This window comes from Oncorhynchus clarkii, chromosome 1, assembly GCF_045791955.1.
Source record: "Oncorhynchus clarkii lewisi isolate Uvic-CL-2024 chromosome 1, UVic_Ocla_1.0, whole genome shotgun sequence".
NCBI classification, from domain to species: Eukaryota; Metazoa; Chordata; class Actinopteri; order Salmoniformes; family Salmonidae; genus Oncorhynchus; species Oncorhynchus clarkii.
Genome location: NC_092147.1, coordinates 49,078,926 through 49,101,155, shown reverse-complemented (window position 1 = coordinate 49,101,155; position 22,230 = coordinate 49,078,926). Strand labels below are relative to the sequence as shown.

General features: G+C 42.1%; 1 protein-coding gene across 1 annotated transcript in view; it reads right to left on the bottom strand.

Moving 5' to 3' along the window:
* Positions 1-14,809, bottom strand: part of LOC139416491 (copine-8-like) — a 73,768-nt gene extending 58,959 nt beyond the window's left edge. The window contains exon 1 of the mRNA XM_071165135.1: positions 14,715-14,809. Coding sequence (XP_071021236.1) covers positions 14,715-14,809 — 95 coding nt within the window. The remainder of the gene's footprint in view (positions 1-14,714) is intronic.
* Between the last annotated feature and the right edge of the window lie 7,421 nt (positions 14,810-22,230).

Here is a 22,230-nt window from a genome sequence, read left to right as displayed (position 1 = left end):
AGGATTCAATCTTTATCCTTTTCAATCCTTTTCAATCTTTATCCTTTATTGACGCTTCGCTTGCTTGATATGTTCGTCTGAGGGCATAGCGGGATTTCTTATAAGCGTCCGGATTAGTGTCCAGAGCACCTTGCTCCTTGAAAGCGGCAGCTCTAGCCTTTAGCTCGGTGCAGATGTTGCCTGTTATCCATGCCTTCTGGTTGGGATATGTACGTACGGTTACTGTGGAGATGACGTCGTCGTTGCACTTATTGATGAAGCCGATGACTGAGGTGGTATTCTCCTCAATGCCATTGGATGAATCCCGGGAACATATTCCAGTTTGAACTAGAAAAACAGTCCTGTAGCGTAGCATCCATGTCATCTGACCACTTCTGTATTGAGCGAGTCACTGGTACATCCTGCTATAGTTTTTGCTTGTAAGCAGGAATCAGGAGGATAGAATTATGGTCAGATTTGCCAAATGCAGGGCGGGGGAGAGCTTTGTATGCATCTCTGTGTGTGGAGTAAAGGTGGTCTCTAGTTTTTTTATCCTCTGGTTGCACATGTGACATGCTGGTAGAAATTAGGTAAAACAGATTGAAGTTTGGCTAAATGAGCCTTTTCTTGTCTGCTTATGGCCTTATACAGCTGATTGAGTGCGGTCTTAGTGCCAGCATCGGTCTGTGGTGGTAAATAGACGGCTACGAATAATATAGATAAACACTCTTAGTAGATAACGCGGTCTACAGCTTATCATAAGGTACTCTACCTCATGTGAGCAATACCTCGAGACATCTTTAATGTTAGACATCGCGCACCAGCTGTTATTGACAAATAGACACACATCCCCTTGAAAATCTATGATCAACAGGAATTTGACAGACCTTGAAGAATTTAAAATAATAATGTCCAAAGTGTCCTAGTGTGCACATCTCTTAGAGACTTACCCAGAAAGTCTCACAGCTGTAATCGCTAAAGGTGAATCTAACATGTATTAACATGAATACTTATGTAAATTACATATTTCTGTATTTCATTCTCAATAAATTTGCAAAAATGTCTAAAAACATGTTTTCACTTTGTTATTATGGGGTATTGTGTGTCGATCAGTAAGAAAAAAGTATATATTTAATCCATTTCGAATTCAGGCTGTAACAACAAAATGTGGAATAAGTTTTGGGGGATAAATAACGGTTATATATACTTTCTGAAGGCACTGTATCTATACCAACAAGCTCTCGCTGTAAAAATAGAAGTGTCTCCATGTTTCTCCAAATGTCAAATTTAGAAACTGCTGCTCTATATTGTACCATTTCTCAAATTTCCAAGTTAAGGGTTAAGTTTAGGCACTCATTCCGAATGGCTAAGATAAGTGTCAAGATTTACGATAGGGTTAAAACATTAAGTTTAGGCCAGGGCCAGCGTTATGGGCAGGCCTTACGGGGCCTGGCCCGCCCTACCATACCTCCTAGCCCGTCCAAATAAAATATTGAAATATTGATCATTTATTTGATTGAGATGCGTGCCAACAGAAAGACACATGAATCTCAGTTAAAGCATCCGAGCGAGCGAAACAGCGCCCCTCTGTCTCAGTATATGTAGCCCATGTATCTGATACTGTCTGGACCAAAAGAGTATGGCATGTCATACTATTTCTGTCCAGACAGCATCAGATACACGGGCACATATAGAGGAGAGCTGTTTCGCTTGCTCGGATGCTTTCTCACATGATATAGTTTCAGCAGAGAGGAAGAGGCGAAGCGAGAGGGCTCACTTTCGCCAAAATCTGTCCAGTATTAGCTCAATGCCTTTCTATGGGGATAATATGCAGACCTATGCTTGTCGCCTGCCTTCCCGATTTTGGGACAAAGACTCCCATTGTCAGGGCGGAGACATGAGCATCTCATCATTATATACAGAGCTCTGGTTTCAACCTCTTGAGAATTGGAAAGGAAAGTTGGTGGGTGCAATGTACTGTTAGGATGCTGGATTGCCCTAAAGTAAATTGATTTCATTAAAAATACTTGACCAGGGAGCATGACTTAGCCACAGAGGATCATTCTTAATAAAACATTTTTGCTGCGGATTGTTTAAAATCAAAGTGTATTTGTCACGTGCGCCGAATACAACAGGTATTAGGTGAACAATGAGTAAGTAAAGAAATAAAAACAACAGTAAAAAGACAGTGAAAAATCGTAAGTGTGTTCGGGATCCTGCGATTTGGGGTATTGTGATTGGCAAAAGGTTTATCTAACTTAGTTGCAGCTGTCAGTGAAAAGTGTCTCAAATATGTGTGAAGATAACTGTAATATTTGTGTTGTGGAGAAAATGACCAGGCAGGAGACAGGAGTACATGCAACATTTAAAATTATTCTTAAACGTTATTGTAGTATCTGTGATCTATATCTGTTACTAAGCAGTGATGTATTACTGCAGTGTCACGTTACCACACCTAATATGATGTGGTGAAGAGCACGAGAGGTTTTGACTGTACGGGCTTTGTGCATGGGGGCATTGTCACGCTGAAACAGGAAAAGGCCTTCCCCAAACTGTTGCCACAAAGATGGAAGAACAGAAACGTCCATTACGTTTTTTTTATTCCATATTTAACCTTTATTTACAGTTGAAATCTGAAGTTTACATGCACCTTAGCCAAATACATTTAAACTCAGTTTTTCAAAATTCCTGACATTTAATCCTAGTAAACATTCCCTGTCTTAGGTCAGTTAGGATCACCACTTCATTTTAAGAATGTGAAATGTCAGAATAATAGTTGAGAGAATTATTGATTTCAGCTTTTATTTCTTCAATCACATTCCCAGTGGGTCAGAAGTTTACATACACTCAAATAGTATTTGGTGGCATTGCCTTTAAATTGTTTAACTTGGGTCAAACGTTTTGAGTAGCTTTCCAGAAGCTTCCCACAATAAGTTGGGTGAATTTTGGCCCATTCCTCCTGACAAAGCTGGTGTAACTGAGTCAGGTTTGTAGGCCTCCTTGCTCGCACACGCTTTTTCAGTTCTGCCCAGAAATTTTCCAAAGGATCGAGATAAGGGCTTTGTGATGGCCACTCCAATAACTTGACGTTGTTGTCCTTAAGCCATTTTGCCACAACTTTGGAAGTATGCTTGGGGTCATTGTCCATTTGGAAGACCCATTTGCAACCAAGCTTTAACTTCCTGACTGATGTCTGAGATGTCGCTTTTCCTCCTTATGATGCAATCTATTTTGTGAAGTGCACCAGTCCCTCCTGCAGCAAAGCACACCCACAACATGATGCTACCACCCCCGTGCTTCACAGTTGGGAGGTTATTCTTCGGCTTGCAAGCCTCCCCCTTTTACCTCCAAACATAACGATGGTCATTATGGCCCAACAGTTCTATTTTTGTTTCATCAGACCAGAGGACATTTCTCCAAAAAGTACGATCTTTGTCCCCATGTGCAGTTGCAAAGCGTAGTCTGGCTTTTTTATGGTGGTTTTGGAGCAGTGGCTTCTTCCTTGCTGAGCGGCCTTTCAGATTATGTCGATTTAGATTATGTCGACTTGTTTTACTGTGGATATACAGTCGTGGCCAAAAGTTTTGAGAATGACACAAATATTAATTTTCACAATGTCTGCTGCCTCAGTTTATTTGATGGCAATTTGCATATACTCCTGAATGTTATGAAGAGTGATCCGATGAATTGCAATTATTTGCAAAGTCCCCCATTGCCATGCAAATGAACTGAATCACCCTGAAACGTTTCCACTGCATTTCAGCCCTGCCACAAAAGAACCAGCTGACATCATGTCAGTGATTCTCTCGTTAACACAGGTGTGAGTGTTGACGAGGTCAAGGCTGGAGATCACTCTGTCATGCTGATTGAGTTCGAATAACAGACTGGAAGCTTCAAAAGGAGGGTGGTGCTTGGAATCATTGTTCTTCCTCTGTCAATCATGGTTACCTGCAAGGAAACATGTGCCATCATCATTGCTTTGCACAAAAAGGGCTTCACAGGCAAGGATATTGCTGCCAGTAAGATTGCATCTAAATCAATCATTTATCAGATCATGAAGAACTTCAAGGAGAGCGGTTCAATTGTTGTGAAGAAGGCTTCAGGGCGCCCAAGAAAGTCCAGCAAGCGCCAGGACCGTCTCCTAAAGTTGATTCAGCTGCGGGATCGGGGAACCACCAGTACAGAGCTTGCTCAGGAATGGCAGCAGGCAGGTGTGAGTGCATCTGCACGCACAGTGAGGCGAAGACTTTGAGGATGGCCTGGTGTCAAGAAGGGCAGCAAAGAAGCCACTTCTCTCCAGGAAAAACATCAGGGACAGACTGATATTCTGCAAAAGATACAGGGATTGGACTGCTGAGGACTGGGGTAAAGTCATTTTCTCTGATGAATACCCTTTCCGATTGTTTGGGGCATCCGGAAAAAAGCTTGTCCGGAGAAGACAAGGTGAGCGCTACCATCAGTCCTGTGTCATGCCAACAGTAAAGCATCCTGAGACCATTCATGTGTGGGGTTGCTTCTCAGCCAAGGGAGTGAGCTCACTCACAATTTTGCCTAAGAACACAGCCATGAATAAAGAATGGTACCAACACATCCTCCGAGAGCAACTTCTTCCAACCATCCAAGAACAGTTTGGTGACGAACAATGCCTTTCCCAGCATGATGGAGCACCTTGCCGTAAGGCAAAAGTGATATCTAAGTGGCTCGGGGAACAAAACATCGATATTTTGGGTCTATGGCCAGGAAACTCCCCAGACCTTAATCCCATTGAGAACTTGTGGTCCATCCTCAAGAGGCGGGTGGACAAACAAAAACCCACAAATTCTGACAAACTCCAAGCATTGATTATGCAAGAATGGGCTGCCATCAGTCAGGATGTGGCCCATAAGTGAATTGACAGGTTGCCAGAGCGTATTGCAGAGGTCTTGAAAAAGAAGGGTCAACACTGCAAATATTGACTCTTTGCATCAACTTCATGTAATTGTCAATAAAAGCCTTTGACACTTATGCTTGTAATTATACTTCAGTATTCCATAGTAACATCTGACAAAAATATCTAAAGACACTGAAGCAGCAAACTTTGTGAAAATTAATATTTGTGTCATTCTCAAAACATTTGGCCACGACTGTAGGTACTTTCTACCCTTTCCTCCAGCATCTTCACAAGGCCCATTGCTGTTGTTCTGGGATTGATTTGCACTTTTCGCACAATCATCATCTCTAGGAGACAGAACGCATCTCCTTCCTGAGTGGTACGAAGGCTGCGTGGTCCCATGGTGCTTATACTTGCGTGCTATTGATTGTACAGATGAACGTGGTACCTTCAGGCGTTTGGAAATTGCTCCCAAGGATGAACCAGACTTGTGGAGGTCTACATTTTTTTTCTGAGATCTTGCCTGATTTCTTCTGATTTTCCCATGATGTCAAACAAAGAGGCACTGAGTTTGAAGGTAGGCCTTGAAATACATCCACAGGTACACCTCCAATTGACTGAAATGATGTCAATTAGCCTATCAGAATCTTCTAAAGCTATTCTGGAATTTTCAAGCTGTTTAAAGGCACAGTCAACTTAGTATATGTAAACTTCTGACCCACTGGAATTGTGACACAGTGAATTATAAGTGAAATAATCTGTCTGTAAATAATTGTTGGAAAAATGACTTGTGTCATGCACAAACTAAATGTCCTAACCGACTTGCCAAAACTATAGTTTGTTAACAAAAAATTTGTGGAGTGGTTGAAAAACGAGTTTCAAATGACTCCAACCTAAGTGTATGTCAACTTCTGACAACTGCAACTTGGCAAGTCTAGTATGTCATTGTATGCTGTAGTGTTAAGATTTTCCTTCACTGGAACTAAGAGGCCTAGCCCAAACCATGAAAAACAGCCCCAGACCATTACTCCTCCTCCACCAAACTTTACATTTGGCACTATGCATTGGGGCAGGTAGCATTCTCCTGGCATCCGCCAAACCCAGATTACTCCATCGGACTGCCAGATGGTGAAGCGTGATTCACCATTCCAGAGAACGGGTTTCCACTGCTCTAGAGTCAAATGGCGGCGTACTTTAAACCACTCCAGCCGACGCTTGGCATTGTACATCTTAGGCTTGTGTGCGGCTGCTCGGCCATGGAAACCCATTTCATGAAGCTCCCGATGAACAGTTCTTATGCTGACGTTGCTTCGAGGCAGTGTGGAACTGAGTGTTGCAACCGAGAACAGACGATTTTTACACACTCAGCGGTCCCATTCTATGAGCTTGTGTGGCCTACCACTTTGTGACTGAGCAGTTGTTGCTCCTAGTCATTTCCACTTCACAATAAGAGCACTTAGAGTTGACCGGGGCAGCTCTAGCAGGGCAGAAATGTGATGAACTGACATGTTGGAAAGGTTGCATTCTATGACGGTGCCATGATGAAAGTTACCATGTTCTTCAGTAAGGCCATTTTACTGCCAGTGTTTGTCTATGGAGATTGCATGGCTGTGTACTCGATTTTATACACCTGTCAGCAACAGGTGTGGCTGAAATAGCCAGTATAATCCAGTAATAATATAATAATCCAGTAATAATCCAGTAATTTGAATGGGTGTCGACATACTCTTGTATATAGAGTGCATTTGGAAAGTATTCAGACCACCTGACCTTTTCCACATTTTGTTAAATTAAAGCCTTATTCTCAAATGGATTAAATTATTTTTTCCCCCTCATCAATCTACACACAATACCCCACAATGACAAAGAAACAATAGGTTTCTGGACATTTTTGCTAATTCATTAAAAATAATTAACTGAAATATTACATTTACATAAGTATTCAGACCCTTTACTCAGTACTTTGTTGAATAACCTTTGGCAGCGATTATACCCTCAAGACTTCTTGGGTATGACACTACAAGCTTGGCACAACTGTATTTGAGAGTTTCTCCCATTCTTCTCTGCATATCCTCTCAAGATCTGTCAGGTTGAATGGGGAGCGTTTTTCAGGTCTCTCCGGAGATGTTAGATCGGGTTCAAGTCCGGGCTCTGGCTGGGCCATTCAGGGATGTTCAGAGACTTGTTCCGAAACGTAGAAGTGGCTATCTTGGCTGTATGCTTAGGGTCTTTGTTCTGTTGGAAGGTGAACCTTCACCCCAGTCTGAGGTCCTGAGCGCTCTGGAGCAGGTTTTCATCAAGTATCTCTCTGTACTTTGCTCCGTTCATCATTCCCTCGATCCTGACTGGTCTCCCAGACCCTGCCGCTCAAAAACATCCCCACAGCATGATGCTGCCACCACCATGCTTCACCGTAGGGATGGTGCCAGGATTCCTCCAGATGTGACGCTTGGCATTCAGGCCCAAGAGTTCAATCTTGGTTTCATCAGACCAGAAAATCTTGTTTCTCATGCTCCGAGAGTCCTTTCGGTGCCTTTAGTCAAATTCAAGCGGAATGTCATGTGCATTTTACAGAGGTTCTCTCATCTTCGCACTGTCAGATTGACCATCGGATTCTTGGTCATCTCCCTAACCAACCCCCCCCCCCCCCGACAGATTTTCATGTGAATATTCTAAAATCTGCATATTAAACAACATGAGCATTTCATGGTTTTGGCACCAGACAACGTGACCGAGAATACATTTACAGGACATTAATATGCATTCAGATCTGACTTGGTACAGCCGGCACTATCAAACTAGGGATATTGGCAAAATGAGCAGCATTTACATGTCCTGAAAAACAGCCTATAACAAATGACAAAAAAACAAACATATTCCTTGTGTTTCAATGTGTAGCATATGCTAAACTTCATAGCCTATATCTTTTATTGTTTTTTATGCTACTTTCCTAAAACAATGATTGTCCACCTCACGGCTCACCTGTGGGAGATTTGAGCACTAAATGCATCAGGGCATTGCATGTATAGGCCTTTAGGCTCAGGTATCTACTGTATGATATTAGAGAAGCTTAGGCCTATCCCAAGAGAAAGAAATGCATGTCACCAGCATATCTCAACGTCAGATAGCTACTGCGTCTGCTATACAAATGTAGACTTGCAGAAGGAGGTTCATTTGTTCATGTTCAATCACAGTATTTTGTATAAAGACGAGCATAATATTGCTAGATTATAAGGCGGAACTAGGCCTTAAAGCATCCTGCCTTGCCTCAAGTTCAACTGTTGGGAGTCAGTTTGAGTGCTGGTGCGCACAGCCTTCATATCACAGGCTTGCAGTAGCTAAAGCTTAATAATAGCCACACCAAACCTTCACAAAAGCTTCTAAACTTTATTAAGGTAATATCAAAAGTAAATCAAACAATTGTTTATAGGGACTATAAGTGCAGGCTATTATATTGTGACAAACACAGCATTACAAACTGTGAAGGACCTCGGCGTTACTCCTGACCACGATCTCTCTTTTGACGAACATATCAAGAATGTTTCAAGGACAGCTTTTTTGCATCTACGTAACATTGCAAAAATCAGAAATGTTCTGTCAAAAATAAAATCCATGCTTTTGTCACTTCTAGGTTAGACTACTGCAATGCTCTACTTTCCAGCTACCCAGATAAAGCACTAAATAAACTTCAGTTAGTGCTAAACACGGCTGCTAGAATCCTGACTAGAACCAAAACATTTGATCATATTACTCCAGTGCTAGCCTCCCTACACTGGCTTCCTGTTAAGGCAAGGGCTGATTTCAAGGTTTTACTGCTAACCTACAAAGCATTACATGAGCTTGCTTCTACCTATCTTTCCAATTTGATCCTGCCGTACATACCTACACATATGCTACGGTCACAAGACGCAGGCCTCCTAATTGTCCCTAGAATTTCTAAGCAAACAGCTGAAGGCAGGGCTTTCTCCTATAGACCTCCATTTTTATGGAATGGTCTGCCTACCCATGTGAGAGACGCAGACTCGGTCTCAACCTTTAAGTCTTTATTGAAGACACATCTCTTCAGTAGATCCTATGATTGAGTGTAGTCTGGCCCAGGAGTGTGAAGGGGAACGGAAAGGAACTGGAGCAACGAACCGCCCTTGCTGTCTCTGCCTGGCCGGTTCCCCTCTTTCCACTGGAATTCTCTGCCTCTAACCCTATTACAAGGGCTGAGTCACTGGCTTACTGGTGCTCTTCCATGCCGTCCCTAGGAGGGGTGAGTCACTTGAGTGGTTGAGTCACTGACGTGGTCTTCCTGTCTGGGTTGGCGCCTCCTGTCTTATCCGGTGTCCTGTGTGAATTTAAGTATGCTCTCTCTAAATCTCTCTTTCTTTCTCTCTCTCTCTCTCGGGAGGACCTGAGCCCTAGGACCATGCCTCAGGACTACCTGGCATGATGAATCCTTGCTGTCCCCAGTCCACCTGGCCGTGCTGCTGCTCCAGTTTCAACTGTTCTGCCTGTGGCTATGGAACCCTGACCTGTTCACTGGATGTGCTACCTGTCCCAGACTTGCTGTTTTCAACTCTCTAGAGACAGGAGCGGTAGAGATACTCTCAATAATCGGCTATGAAAAGCTAACTGACATTTACTCCTGAGGTGCTGACCTGTTGCACCCTCGACAACTACTGTGATTATTATTATTTGACCATGCTGGTCATTTAGGAACATTTGAACATCTTGGCCATGTTCTGTTATAATCTCCACCCGGCACAGCCAGAAGAGGAATGGCCACCCCTCATAGCCTGGTTCCTCTCTAGGTTTCTTCCTTGGTTTTGGCCTTTCTGGGGAGTTTTTCCTAACCACCGTGCTTCTACACCTGCATTACTTGCTGTTTGGGGTTTTAGGCTGGGTTTCTGTACAGCACTTTGAGATATCAGCTGATGTACGAAGGGCTATATAAATCAATTTGATTTGAGATCCTTTGTTCATGACAGAAAATTATTTCACAACCCCATTCCTTTTTCCACACAACTTCATCTAAGGATGTAGAGTGGATTTCTTGAAAACAGCATATGCTATATTCCTTTTCTTTTAGCCATGTAAAGACTGATTGTTTTTTATAATCTGCCAAACCGTTACAATTATAACGAGCTATACTTAGTTCACCTCTTACCATAACTAGATACTATTCTCAGGCTAAAGTGACCATAATTAGTGCTTGTAAAGTTATTGCCATCAGAGGTATTATGAAGGTCAAAACTAGAGCTTTCAAATGTCTGATATTTAGAATTCAACAAATAGGTTCTAGCAATATTTGTTTTATTCCCTTGCCTGTTTGCCTGTGAGCCAATGCCACAAATGTTAGAAAATTGAGACAAATGATGTGTGTAACAAATCTGAGTAGGTTGATGTGTTTGATATTGGAAATGATATAATGAGAGTGTGTATGATGTCTGTATAAGAGTAAGACTATAATGTGTGATGTCCAAATAAATAATAACAATTTGCATGTTTGAGTGTCTGCGTGTGTAACATGTAGTGCGTATAGAATTAATATTCATAATTGTAATCCATATCGTATCATCATCATAGTTGCGTCATAATTACCTTTAACATAATTGAAAAACACATCCCAGCATTTCCATAGCAATTGACGTTTCACATGATCATGGAAGAGACCTTGCATTACTCTAGAGACGGCTTCACTACAGTACAAATGTATTCCGTACAATATGTTATTATTCCCCAATGCCCCATTTTGATATCTTCCCCTTGCTTGTTGTAAACATATATAAACTTGTAGACAAATACATAAAAAAAGATAGACAAACAATAAACACATTCAATTATAAAACAGTTCTCGACAATAAGAGAGGGAGAGAAGAGAAAAGAGAGAAAGTGAGAGAAGAGAGTGAAATCAGGTGTGTGTGAATGTATAAGTCTGTATGTGTAAGCAACCATGTAGTTTAGTACGTGTGTGTTCATATCCACTTTATAATGTTCAGATATTTTAAACAGTTCCCATACCTTCCTTTTTTCGTAACCTGAAGTCCCTGTAGAATTTAGTACAGCCACAGTTGTATGGAGCTGTCTCGGAATAGCTGTCCATATATAAAGAGTTTGTCCACAATGATAAAGGCACGCCTACCATCCATCCTTTGTTGTCTCTTCCAACGTTCGTTTATCTCCTTCGGAAATTGGTAATTGAGACTGAATATGGTCCCTTTAAGCTCCCTTCCTCTGCTTTTGATCAGCTCCTTTTGTTTGGTAGTGTTCAAATTTTGCGATGATCGGTCGGGACCCTTGGTCTTGTCGTTCCGAGCTCCAAGTCTGTGTACCCGGTGGAAAGCCACCTTGTTTACAGTCTCTATAGGTAGTTTCAATGCGGATTTCATGAATTCTCTGATCGCGCCCTCCGGATTATTGGATGCGTCCTCAGGAATACCAGAAAAAAAGGATTTTCACGCATTCTACGACTTTGTATGTCTAGTAGCGTGTACTTAATCACCCTGTTTCCCTGAGTAGACAATCCATGTTGGAATCGTGTATTTTTACCTTGGCTGTGAGTGTCTTGTTTTCTCTTTGGAGCTTGAGAATTTCACTCTGGCTGAACTCCAAACTCAGCCTCAGCCCTGCTACCTTCTCACACAACTTTTCCATTGTTGCATGGATTCCAGCCAGGGCACTAGACACTACCTCAATGGTAAGTAAATCGTCCGTGTCTGTACATGAATCTGTTTCTCTATTTTTGTCGAGTTATAGTTATTTTGTGAGGTGGTCGTATCTTTCCACGAAGGAATATGTTGTTCCTCCATAGCGTAAAGCTGTTGGTACTCGTCGATTTCCCTCAGGATCTGCTTGGTATTCAGATAAGCTCTATACTGCAACCAGTTGTTTTATGAAAAGATAACAATGAGTCTTTCCCACGACGACGACAGGTGTCTGAGGTACTCGCGGAATCCACGCAACAACAAAAAAAAGGAACAGAAACTTGCAGTCTAACCGCGTTGTGGAATCCTTAGTAACAAAACTTCAGTTCAGATTAAAATCGATTTAATGAGAAAGTTTTAATGTAAACAACAAACCGAGTATAGAGAGTACAGTGTCCTGTTGCGCGCTCTGATGACGTCTCTCTCTCGTAACGTAACGTCAAATCAAATCCCAAGGGAGATCCTTGTGCATTTTCCCCATCAGAGTTGTGTTTCCATCAAATTGACTCGTTGCAGATAAATGTCTGTGTGCAAATGCGTAGTGAAAATAATTTGAGGTTAAATTCATGTGTACCGAATAAAAAACTGAAATTAAATGGGTTTCCATCGCATTTTCAACTCTAGGCCTACTGATGTTTTTTTCTCACAAATAAATGTTGCATTGATATAGCGAATGTGTCCACTCTGGTATTGGCACGTGTGCTCTAGGCAACAGCTTGCAGATACGTATCTGATTACTACGGACAAAAGTGAGATTATTTTTATTTGTCAAACGCCAGCCAAGCATCGATCATCATGTCACAAGAATATGACCCTCCATATTAGTTGAAACAAGCATAACGCTCATCACTGTGTACTTTCGTCACCCTGTGAAGTCATCATCATTTATTTCATCTGTTGCCTAATAAACTGCATGATGGCGTGACATTTTTTATCCAACGTGTACTGTAGGCTACTGTACTGCATGAAAAGGTTGGATGGAAACCTGGTTAATGTCAAGCCATTTTGAGGATGCTGGAATTATATTTTGGATGAACGCGCGCATGCCTACAGGAGACTTTTGAAGTAGCCTAATCAGATTAAAACACTGTGACTGGTTGTGTTTATGTAAGTAAACACAGGTAATACATTTTAAAAGTTAAATGATAAATATTTAGGCTATATTGAAGCATTAGGTTCTAGGTGAGCGAGGAATAGCCACTCGGATTGGCGAGGAGGCAGAGTGCGTGTTAAGCTTTCCTGAATGGCACTGCCCGGAGGGAGCGTATGTGGCGACATTATTATAGGACGACTTTGAAGAATGATGATCTGAAACAGACAGCGCATTCTGTATCAGAAGTAAAAATAAAAATAAAATACAGCCAGACTGGCCTGCTACTGTGCCTTTCTAGACCGTATAAACTGTTGAGAGTGGACCCACAACGGATCCAAATCGAATTAAACATTCAAATCACAGGGCTTTTGCGCCGTCATTCAAATTACATTTTCACTGAAGCCTAGAGTAGAATTTTGTACTCAATTGAAAACAATAATGCAATTATGAATTCTATAGTCTAGGTAGGATAACTGTATTGTCCCGAAACAAGATCAATAGCGGAGCTTTCTGAGCTGTGTGTTTCATGTCTTCACTGTTCTTTCATGCCCAATGATGCACCTGGCCCGTCCATTGCCTATCATCTATTCCCATTTGTTCTTGTCAATTCATATTGAAAATTGATGCAGCTTTGAATGCCTTTATTTGTAGTATGATTGCTAGTTAGCCTGTTGCAAATCTGGACAAACGATCAAACTACCACTATTGTCACTATGAAGGGTGGATAGAGGAGAGAATCGACAGCTAGACTGATATACTTTACAGACCTGTGGTGTAGTTAAGCAATAGGGCACGAGGGTGTGTGGTATATGGCCAATATACCATGGTTAAGGGCTGTTCTTATGCACGACGCATGGCGGAGTGCCTGGACACAGCCCTTAGTCGTAAACCCCAGAGGTGCCTTATTGCTATTATAATCTGGTTACCAACATAATTAGAGCAGTAAAAATAAATATGTTGTCATACCCGTGGTGTACGGTCTGATATACCACGGCTGTCAGCCAATCCGCATTGGCTGACCACCCAGTTTATAATAAAAGTTAACATGGAAAAGCGTAGTGCACAAGGGAAGTACCAAAACACCTTGATATATAGGGGAGGCGCATGCAAGCAGATTAGGAAATTTGGCTAGGATGGAAGAAATTATATAGCCTGGTAAAACCTGCAAAATAATGTTAACCAGGAAAAACGCACTAACATCCACTGTGCCCAATAAAGTAAAATAAAACACACAACCCTCCCCAAATTAAAAGAAAAGATTGACAACTCTCCCCTCCAGTAAATTGCGATCTGGCTCTTAATCAAAGAAGCTGTAATTGCGGTTATCAGAGATTGAGCATCATTGACGCAGACAGTGACTGAATCGGAATTCCAACCTTCAGCACCACAATCTCAGGTGTGCACCGACACCGCACTGAGCGACTCCACGTCTCTCCTTCTCTGTGTGTGTTAAATGATCTCCACAGTGAGTGTTGTGACTGACTGAGACCGACCAGTCGCGGGAGCATCAGCTCTCTCTGGTAGAAGGAACTCCGCGGAGACCCCTTACGCAACACGGGAGCCCGAGCCAGCCAGCTGCTGCTCGCTACTATAGTTGTATCAAGTCAAATTTAATCTACGATCATAAAGCATTCATCAATTCTCTCAGCAGCATCCATTTTTCTGGACGGCGGTTTGCTTAGTTAATTAAGTGGAGCCGAGCCCAAAAGGGAGCGTGAGCTGTCATGTTAGGAAACACTAATAGCACGCACATTGTTCCACCGTCATAAACTTAATTTAAACATCCCTCAAATGTAGACTAACCGTGATTGATAAGCTAAAGCAATGGACCATCATGATAATGGTAATATTTAATTCAATCAAAATGTATAGATTAAATGCTATTTTTATAGCCTAATGGGCTATGTCTGTTTTCTGGCCAAATCCCCAAAATAAAGAATTAATGCGAGAATGCTTGACTAAATTCGGACTAAACAATTTATATTTAGCAGTTCACCAAACATATCCACCGTTCTCCACAATCTTAGCCTATACCAGAAGCATTCTGTCACTCAATTGACATCAGTGCCCCTCTACTCACCTACACGACACCGTGAGCTCAACTCTGGTGGCGGGAATGGCAGCGGTGAATGGGTCAAAGTCTCCAATACACGCCATACTCATGAAGCTACTCATCGTCGAAATCTCCCGTTAAACGGGCCTTCTTCGGTCACATGAAAGAAAGAAAGAAACCGTTAAAAACGGTGCGCTGCTTAGGGTCGCTGTTGCATGAGGCTTCGGGAGGCGTGTCGCTCAGCCAGCTGCAAGAGGAGCGTCGCCCATTACAGCCCAGCGTCATGTGTAACAGTTGAAAGATTCAGCTCGTGCTAGTATGCAGAGTTGAGAGCGAGGTATAGACCCAGGCTAATATGGGTGATAGTGCGGAGGGCGCGACGCCCGGGAGGAGTGCTTCCAAGACATGTACAGATCTCAGCTTTGGGAAATGTTACACAATTACAAAAATAAAGAACCAAACACGATAACACATTATAGTTTAAGGCCTAGTCTGTGCTGATGCTTTTAGGGAACCATTGCAATTAGCAAATGCTTTATTGCATACATGAAGTCTAACCAATTAAGGGATTTGTAGCCCAATTAACAGGCTAAATCATTGTAATGCCTGTGCTTTGAAAATCTATTGAATGACAATACAGTGCAAATCAGTGGAGGCTGCTGAGGGGAGGACGGCTCATAATAATGGCTGGAATTGAGCAAATGGAATGGCAAACAAATAGCAACCATGTGTTTGATGTATTTGATATCATTCCACCTGGTAAACTCAAGCCATTACCACGAGCATGTCCTCCCCAATTAAGGTGCCACCAGCCTCCTGTGGTGCAAATGAATAATGAAATCTTCAAGGAACTAATTTCTGTGACACTACAAAGGCATCATGGCCCACCTGCTTTTCAATGCACTGGCATGCTAGCGAATTCCTGACTTTTCCAAACAAACCACAATTGGCTCTCAGACATTGGGTGTCCTGTGTCTACCTGGTTTCGTCTCAAATTGGTCTTTATCAGCTTGTTTAAATCATATTGTACACATAGTTATCCGCTTGCTTGGGTTTTGACAGTGATGAGAAGCTGCCTTTATACAGGCAGTGCCATTTTTATATTTTGTCCCTATTTGGTCTTTTGTTCAATCAGATCAGCTTTGAAAAAGATCTGATTGGTCAAAAGCCCAATCAGTGAAAAAAAAAATCAGAATTGGGCTGCCTGTGTAAGCAGCCATAACGATAAAATGAAATGAAATGAAATTGTATTGGTCACATACACATGGCTAGCAGATGTTAATGTGAGTGTAGTGAAATGCTTCTAATTCCGACAGTGCAGTAATATCTAACAAGTAATCTAACAATTCCCCAACAACTACCTAATACACACAAATCTGAAGGGATGGAATAAGTATGTATAAATATGTACATATAAATATATGGATGAGCGATGACCAAGAGTGTGCAAGATGCAATAGATGGAATAAGGTACAGTATATGAGAGGAAGAATATAAGATATGTTAACATTATTAAAGTTGGCATTGTTTAAAGTGGCCAGTGATTTGAATCTCTATGTAGGCAGCAGCCTCTCTGAGTTAGTAATTGCTGTTTAGCAGTCTGATGGCCTTGAGATGGAAGCTGTTTTTCAGACTCTCGGCCCCAGCTTTGATGCACCTGTACTGACCCTGCCTTCTGGATGGTAGTGGGGTGAACAGGTAGTGGCTCGGGTGGTTGGTAATGATGCAGATGGCGCAAAGAGACCACCTGAGAAATGTCCTCTATTAAGTGAATGATTTCTCTACCAGATGCAGCAGCCCAATGAGCTAAAATATGAACAGCTGCATCAAATTAGATTAGACACTGAACAAAAAGCTTATTTATCTCAAATGTTCAGCACAAATTTGTTTACATCCCTGTTAGTGAGCATTTCTCCTTTGCAAAGATATCATAGGGATGTTACTAGATGACATCACATGCATAGATGAATATTAACAATTTACCTTACTGAAAAGGTCCACCTGACAGGAGTTGCATTTCAAGAAGCTGATTAAACAGCATGATCATTACATTGGTGTACCTTGTGCTGGGGACAATAAAAGGTCCCTCTAAAATGTGCAGTTTTGTCACACATTGCCACAGATGTTCCAAGTTTTGAAGGAGCGTGCAATTGGCATGCTGACTGCAGGAATGTCCACTGGAGCTGTTGCTAGAGAATTGCATGTTCATTTCTCCAACATAAACCACATCCAACATCATTTTAGAGATTTTGGCAGTACGTCCATCTAGCCTCACAACTGCAGACCACATGTAACCACGCTAGCCCAGGATCTCCACATCCGGCTTCTTCACCTGAGGGATCGTCTGAGACCAGCTAACCGGAAAACTGATGAAACAGAGTTTTTTGTCTGTAAAACCTTTTGGGGGTAAAAACTCATTCTGATTGGCTAGGTCTGGCTCCCAAGTGGGTGGGCATATGCCCTCCCAGGCCCACCCATGCCTGCACCCATTTAAATTGACTGATGTCCTTACACCCCAGCCATCCTACAATCTAAGCTTGATGCCCTCAATCTCACACAAATGATCAATGAACCTACCAGCTACCACCCCAAAGCCGTAAACACGGGCACCCTCATAGATATCATCCTAACCACCTTTCCCTCTACATACACCTCTGCTGTTTTCAACCAAGATCTCAGCGATCACTGCCTCATTGCCTGCATCCGTAATGGGTCAGCGGTCAAACGACCTACACTCATCACTGTCAAACGCTCCCTGAAACACTTCAGCGAGCAGGCCTTTCTAATCGACCTGGCCAGGGGGACATTGGAAGGATATTGATCTCATCCAGTCAGTAGAGGATGCCTGGTTATTTAAAAAGCATGCCCCATTCAAGAAATTTAGAACCAGGAACAGATATAGCCCTTGGTTCTCTCCAGACCTGACTGCCCTTAACCAACACAAAAACATCCTATGGCATACTGCATTAGCATCGAACAGCCCCCGTGATATGCAACTTTTCAGGGAAGCTAGAAACCAATATACACAGGCAGTTAGAAAAGCCAAGGCTAGCTTTTTAAAGCAGAAATTTGCTTCCTGCAACACAAACTCAAAAAAGTTTGGGGACACTGTAAAGTCCATGGAGAATAAGAACACCTCCTCCCAGCTGCCCACTGCACTGAGGATAGGAAACACTGTCACCACCGATAAATCCACGATAATTGAGATTTTCAATAAGCATTTTTCTACGGCTGGCCATGCTTTCCACCTGGCTACCCCTACCCCGGTCAACAGCACTGCACCCCCCACAGCAACTCTCCCAAGACTTCCCCATTTATTTTTCTCCCAAATCCAGTCAGCTGATGTTCTGAAAGAGCTGCAAAATCTGGACACCTACAAATTAGCCGGGCTAGACAATCTGGACCCTTTCTTTCTAAAATGATCTGCCGAAATTGTTGCAACCCCTATTACTAGCCTGTTCAACCTCTTTTTCGTGTCGTCTGAGATTCCCAAAGATTGGAAAGCAGCTGCGGTCATCCCCCTCTTCAAAGTGGGGGACACTCTTGCCCCAAACTGCTACAGACCTATATCTATCCTACCCTGCCTTTCTAAGGTCTTCGAATGCCAAGTCAACAAACAGATTATCGACCAATTCGAATCCCACCATATCTTCTCCGCTATGCAATCTGGTTTCAGAGCTGGTCATGGGTGCACCGCAGCCACGCTCAAGGTCCTAAACAATATCTTAACCGCCATCGATAAGAAACAATACTGTGCAGCCGTATTCTTTGACCTGGCCAAGACTTTCGACTCTGTCAATCACCACATCCTCATCGGCAGACTCGATAGCCTTGGTTTCTCAAATGATGAAACTCTCCTTCCAGACTCACATCAAACATCTCCAATCCAAAGTTAAATCTAGAATTTGCTTCCTATTTCGCAACAAAGCATCCTTTACTCATGCTGCCAAACATACCCTTGTAAAACTGACCATCCTACCGATCCTCGACTTCGGCGATGTCATTTACAAAATAGCCTCCAATATCATACATAAGTAAATTGGATGCAGTCTACCACAGTGCCATCCGTTTTGTCACCAAAGCCCCATATACTACCCACCACTGCGACCTGTACGCTCTCGTTGGCTGGCCCTCGCTTCATACTCGTCGCCAAACCCACTGGCTCCAGGTCATCTACAAGACCCTGCTAGGAAAAGTCCCCCCTTATCTCAACTCGCTGGTCACCATAGCAGCACCCACCTGTAGCACACGCTCCAGTAGGTATATCTCTCTGGTCACCCCCAAAACCAATTCTTCCTTTGGCCGCCTCTCCTTCCAGTTCTCTGCTGCCAATGACTGGAACGAGCTACAAAAATCTCTGAAACTGGAAACACTTATCTCCCTCACTAGCTTTAAGCACCAGCTGTCAGAGCAGCTCACAGATTACTGCACTTGTACATACCCCATCTATAATTTAGCCCAAACAACTACCTCTCCCCCTACTGTATTTATTTATTTATTTTGCTCCTTTGCACCCCATTATTTCTATCTCTACTTTGCACATTCTTCCACTGCAAATCTACCATTTCAGTGTTTTACTATATTGTATTTACTTCACCACCATGGCCTTTTTTGCCTTTACCTCCCTTATCTCACCTTATTTGCTCACATTGTATATATATTTATTTTTCTACTGTATTATTGACTGTATGTTTGTTTTACTCCATGTGTAACTCTGTGTTGTTGTATGTGTCAAACTGCTTTGCTTTATCTTGGCAATTGTAAATGAGAACTTGTTCTCAACTTGCCTACCTGGTTAAATAAAGGTGAAAAAAAATACAAATAAATGAACTCAATGGAGTTGTTGAAATTGTTGCATGTTTCGTTTATATTTTTGTTCAGTATAGTTTTGGCCCGAATGAGTGTTTTAATCAGGGTGCCCAATAGCTGATTGATTGCAAAAACGTCTTATCTTCAGGTGCAGTTGACCTTCTGACACTAGGCTACAGCCAGGGTCTCAATCAATTCTCTCCTGATATGAGACAGAATTAGCCTACTTGATCAAATCTGGCATTTACATTACGACACTATTCAATCACTTTAAAGACATTCTGGAGTTTGTGTTTTAGCAGCCCTGCCACGAGGGATGGGCACTGGGTGTGATTTCTACCGTGCTTTATACCATGCCATTTGGGGGTACCATTTTTTTTATGGGACCTATTTGATTTTTTTTTAAATGGGCCTAATAGCAAATACATGGAATTTAACGGTAAAGAAAACCAGCCCCGTCTCAGCCCTCTCCTACTCCCTGTTCACCCATGACTGCGTGGCCATGCACACCTCCAACTCAATCATCACGTTTGCAGACGACACTTCAGTGGTAGGCTTGATTGCCAACAACGACGAGACGGCCTACAGGGAGGAGGTGAGGACCCTCAGAGTGTGGTGTCAGGAAAATAACCTCACACTCAATGTCAACAAAACAAAGGAGATGATCGCGGACAGGAAACAACAGGGGGAGCACCCTCCTATTCACATTGACGGGACAGTAGTGGAGAAGGTGGAAAGTTTTAAGTTCCTCAGCGTACACATCACGAACAAACTGAAATGGTCCACCCACACAGACAGCGTGGTGAAGAAGGCGCAACAGCGCCTTTTCAACCTCAGGAGGCTGAAGAAATGTGGCTTGTCACCAAAAACACTCAAACTTTTACAGATGCACAATCGAGAGCATCCTGTCAGGCTGTATCACCGCCTGGTACGGTAACTGCTCCACCCACAACCGTAAGGCTCTCCAGAGGGGAGTGAGGTCTGCACAACGCATCACCGGGGGCAAACTACCTGCCCTCCAGGACACCTACACCACCCGATGTCACAGGAAGGCCATAAAGATCATCAAGGACAACAACCACCCGAGCCACTGCCTGTTGACCCCGCTATCATCCAGAAGGTGAGGTTAGTACAGGTGCATCAAACCTGGGACCGAGAGACTGAAAATCTTTAATAATAAAATATTGGATGTAATAAATGTATCACTAGTCACTTTAAACAATGCCACTTTACATAATGTTTACATACCCTACATTACTCATCTCATATGTATATACTGTACTCTATACCATCTACTGCATCTTGCCTATGCCGTTCGGCCATCGCTCAACCATATATGTATATGTACATATTCTTATTCATTCCTTTACACTTGTGTGTATAAGGTAGTTGTTGTGAAATTGCTAGATTGCTTGTTAGATATTACTGCATGGTCGGAACTAGAAGCACAAGCATTTTGCTACACTCGCATTAAAATCTGCTAACCATGTGTATGTGACCAATAAAATTTGATTTGATTTACAGTACCGGTCAAAAGTTAGGACACCTACTCATTCCAGGGTTTTTCTTGATTTGTACTTTTTTCTACATTGTAGAATAATAGTGAAGACATCACAACTATGAAATAACACATATGGAATCATGTTGTAACCAAAAAACTGTTAAACAAATCAAAATATATTTTAGATTCTTTAAAGTACCCACCCTTTGCCTTGATGACAGCTTTGCACACTCTTGGCATTCTCTCAACCAGGTGACTACCTCATAAAGCTGGTTGAGAGAATACCAAGAGTGTGCAAAACTGTCATCAAGGGAAAGGGTGCCTACTTTGAAGGATCTAAAATAAAACATATATTTTGATTAGTTTAACACTTTTTTGGTTACTACATGATTCCATATGTGTTATTTCATAGTTGTGTTGTCTTCACTACTATTCTACAATGTAGAAACTAGTAAAAAAATTAAGAAAAACCCTTGAGGTAGGTGTGTACAAACTTTTGACTGGTACTGTATATTACCTTTTAATTTGGCATGAACACAACCAGCCATTACAGTAGCCAGTAGCCTTCCTGAGTAAACAGTAAACAGTAGCCTACCTGAGCATGGTCATCCACCCCCCCCAAAAAACCCAGCATCCAAACAGTGCACTGCTGAAATAGTGCATTTTGCACATGACAAAGTCAACAAGCACTGCAAATAGTGTAGGCTGCACTTATCTTTTGCACAAAAGATGAACCATTATGAACGGATGAATACATTGAAAGCATTATAGACTTTGTCTTGTAACTATTTGTTTTAACCTGAATTATATTTATGATTACAAAACTCCTTGGTCATCTATAACATAAGCATTATTTTTTTCTAGTTCAATGGTCAGGACACCTGTACTGATGTGTTGTTCCATGATACAAATTAAACAATATCCTCTGAGATAAAATCCTCCTGAGCAAAACCACAGCTATTAAATAATTTACAGTTCAATTTAGTGTATTTTCACTTGCAAAGTGCTTGCAACAAACTGATAGCCACGGAACTGGAAATTCAGAGACCTCTTTTCCACTCTGTAGCTCTAAAATATTCACCATAGACCCTGAAATTGAAATTCCATATCATCACAAATACCATCAGTTATAAACATGTCCAAAACATCAAGGGCCGGTTTTATAGACACAGCTAAAGCCTATAGTTCTGGACTAAAAAGTATTCTCAATGGAGATTCTCAGGCAAACCAGCC